General features: G+C 60.3%; 1 protein-coding gene across 1 annotated transcript; it reads right to left on the reverse strand.

Annotated features, from left to right (window-relative positions):
- LTB4R (leukotriene B4 receptor) lies at positions 1–1,067 on the reverse strand (the record flags this gene model as incomplete). Its single annotated transcript, XM_082649385.1, is given in 4 exon segments — positions 1–257; positions 260–682; positions 685–734; positions 736–1,067. Coding segments are annotated over 4 exon segments (1,062 nt in total).
- Between the last annotated feature and the right edge of the window lie 957 nt (positions 1,068–2,024).

Consider the following 2,024-nt stretch of genomic DNA (forward strand, 5'->3'; position numbering starts at 1 on the left):
CTAGCTGACTTCGCTTCGCTCGAGAGGGTTGGTGGAGGCAGTGAGGCTCTCGGCGGGGCCAGGTTCGGGAGAGGCGGGGGCACCCCTCACCGTCTGGGCCAGGGTGCCCCCGCGGCGGCTGCTGGACGCCTCGGAGCCGGTGCCCTCCAACAGCTTGGCGACGAAGGCCGTGCCAGCCGAGCGCTGCAGGCCGCCGGCAGCGCATGCGTACAGCACGGGGTTCACGCTGCTGCTCAGGAAGGCCAGCCTTCTGAGCGCTTGCGGGTCAGGTGCAGCCGCTGACTCTCAGGCCGGGACCCCAATGTCTTGCCCGCCAGCGCTCGGACCCCCTCGGCCAGGTTCACCACGTGGTAGGGCAGCCAGAAGGCAGCGAAGACCAGGATGATAAAGGCCAGCAGGCGGCCGGTGCAGCGGCTGCGGCGGAAGCGCCGAACACGCAGCCGGCGCCGGATGTCGGAGTAGCTGGCCACCACGGCCAGGAAGGGCAGCAGGAAGCCGGTGACCACCTCGAAGAACAGATGGAAAGCCCTAAGTGCTTCGCTGGGGTACTTCGGGAAGCAGACCAGGCTCCTGTTGTCCGGACCCAACGTCACTTTGCGGTACAAGTTGACGGGTGTGGCCAGCAGGACAGACACCACCCAGATGCCTGCTAGCGCCCGCCAGGCAACTGTCTTGGTGCGAGTTTCTGGGACACAGAGGGGAGGGCCACCACCAGCGAGCGGTCCAGGCTCATGCGTGATAAGCAGGACGCTGGCATACATGCTGACTCCGCAGACATAGTGGAACAGGCGGCAGCCAGCCAGTCCAAAAGTCCAGGTGCCTTGGGCCGTGTGGTAGAGGAAAAAGGGGGCAGTGAGCAATATGGCCAAGTCGGCCAGGGCCAAGTGTAGCACCAGCAGGGCAGTGACAGAGCGCTTCCGCATCTCTACCAGGATGCTCCATGCCACAAAGCTGTTGCCGGGCAGCCCCACAGCCAGTGCTACTGACAGTACGATGATAACCAGCAGAGAGATGAACGTGACACCTGGTGACGAGGGTGCTTCAGGAGATGTAGTGTTCGTGGCCATTGCAAGGACCTGGAGAGCGAGGGCGGACACGCACATGAGGGAAGGGACAAGGATTTCCTGACACCCTGGACACACCTAGCCTGCGTATTCTACTCTGTCTCCAAGGTCAGCAGCAGCAGATGCACCTCCGCAGTATACTGCCCTCATCACTGCCAACTGACCTGTCTTAAGGGGATCTGGCTGAGTAGAAAGACTTAATTTCCTAACTGGGCCACAGGGCCCCTTCCTGCCCACAGACCCAATTGCAAAATATATAGCAACAGCAGAAGCAGTATTTCCAGACCCTTCAGCCTCCTTCCCTCAGGAGACCCTGAAACCCAGAACCAAAGTGGGGACTTTCCTTACCAATGCCGCACCCCTCAAAAGGCTAGCTCCTTTTCCCCCCGCCAGGCACTCAGCCCTTCAGTCCCACTGACTTCTTCCAACCACCTACCCACTCGCCCCAGAGATTCCCGGGGCCCATCAAGAATAACAGGGATGGGAAGGATTTCGTGGATAGGAGACAAGACTAAGTCCTCCCAAGTCATTTTACCACTGGTCAGGCTTTCTTTGGAAATTCCTTTGGACCTCGTCTTATGGCTTCACCCCCCCCCCCACTCCCCTACTCCCAGGAAACTTACTTAAGGCTTTGCCGAGCACTGGTTGGAAGCTGGTGTCAATCCCAGGGTGAGAACAGAGTGGTGTAGCCTATCCCCAGGTCTGTCCCAGTGCCAGGGGCCTGGCCTGGGGTCCAGGTTCTATCAGCTAAGTCAGCCAGAGAGGAAGTACCACAGAGCAGGGGAGGGAGAAGACACATCTTCCTGAGGGTGGGGTGAGAACTCCTACCCCCTCCCTTCACTAGATGAGGTGGAATTTTCCTCATGTTCCGGAAGAGCCCAGCTGGGAGGACGACTCCTCAGGGGTGGGGCGAGAAGAGAAGAGCCCCGGAAGGGGCAGTGAGAGAGGAAAGAGGGGTGA

Source organism: Grampus griseus, assembly GCF_964374135.1.
Source record: "Grampus griseus genome assembly, chromosome: 2".
Taxonomy (NCBI): domain Eukaryota; kingdom Metazoa; phylum Chordata; class Mammalia; order Artiodactyla; family Delphinidae; genus Grampus; species Grampus griseus.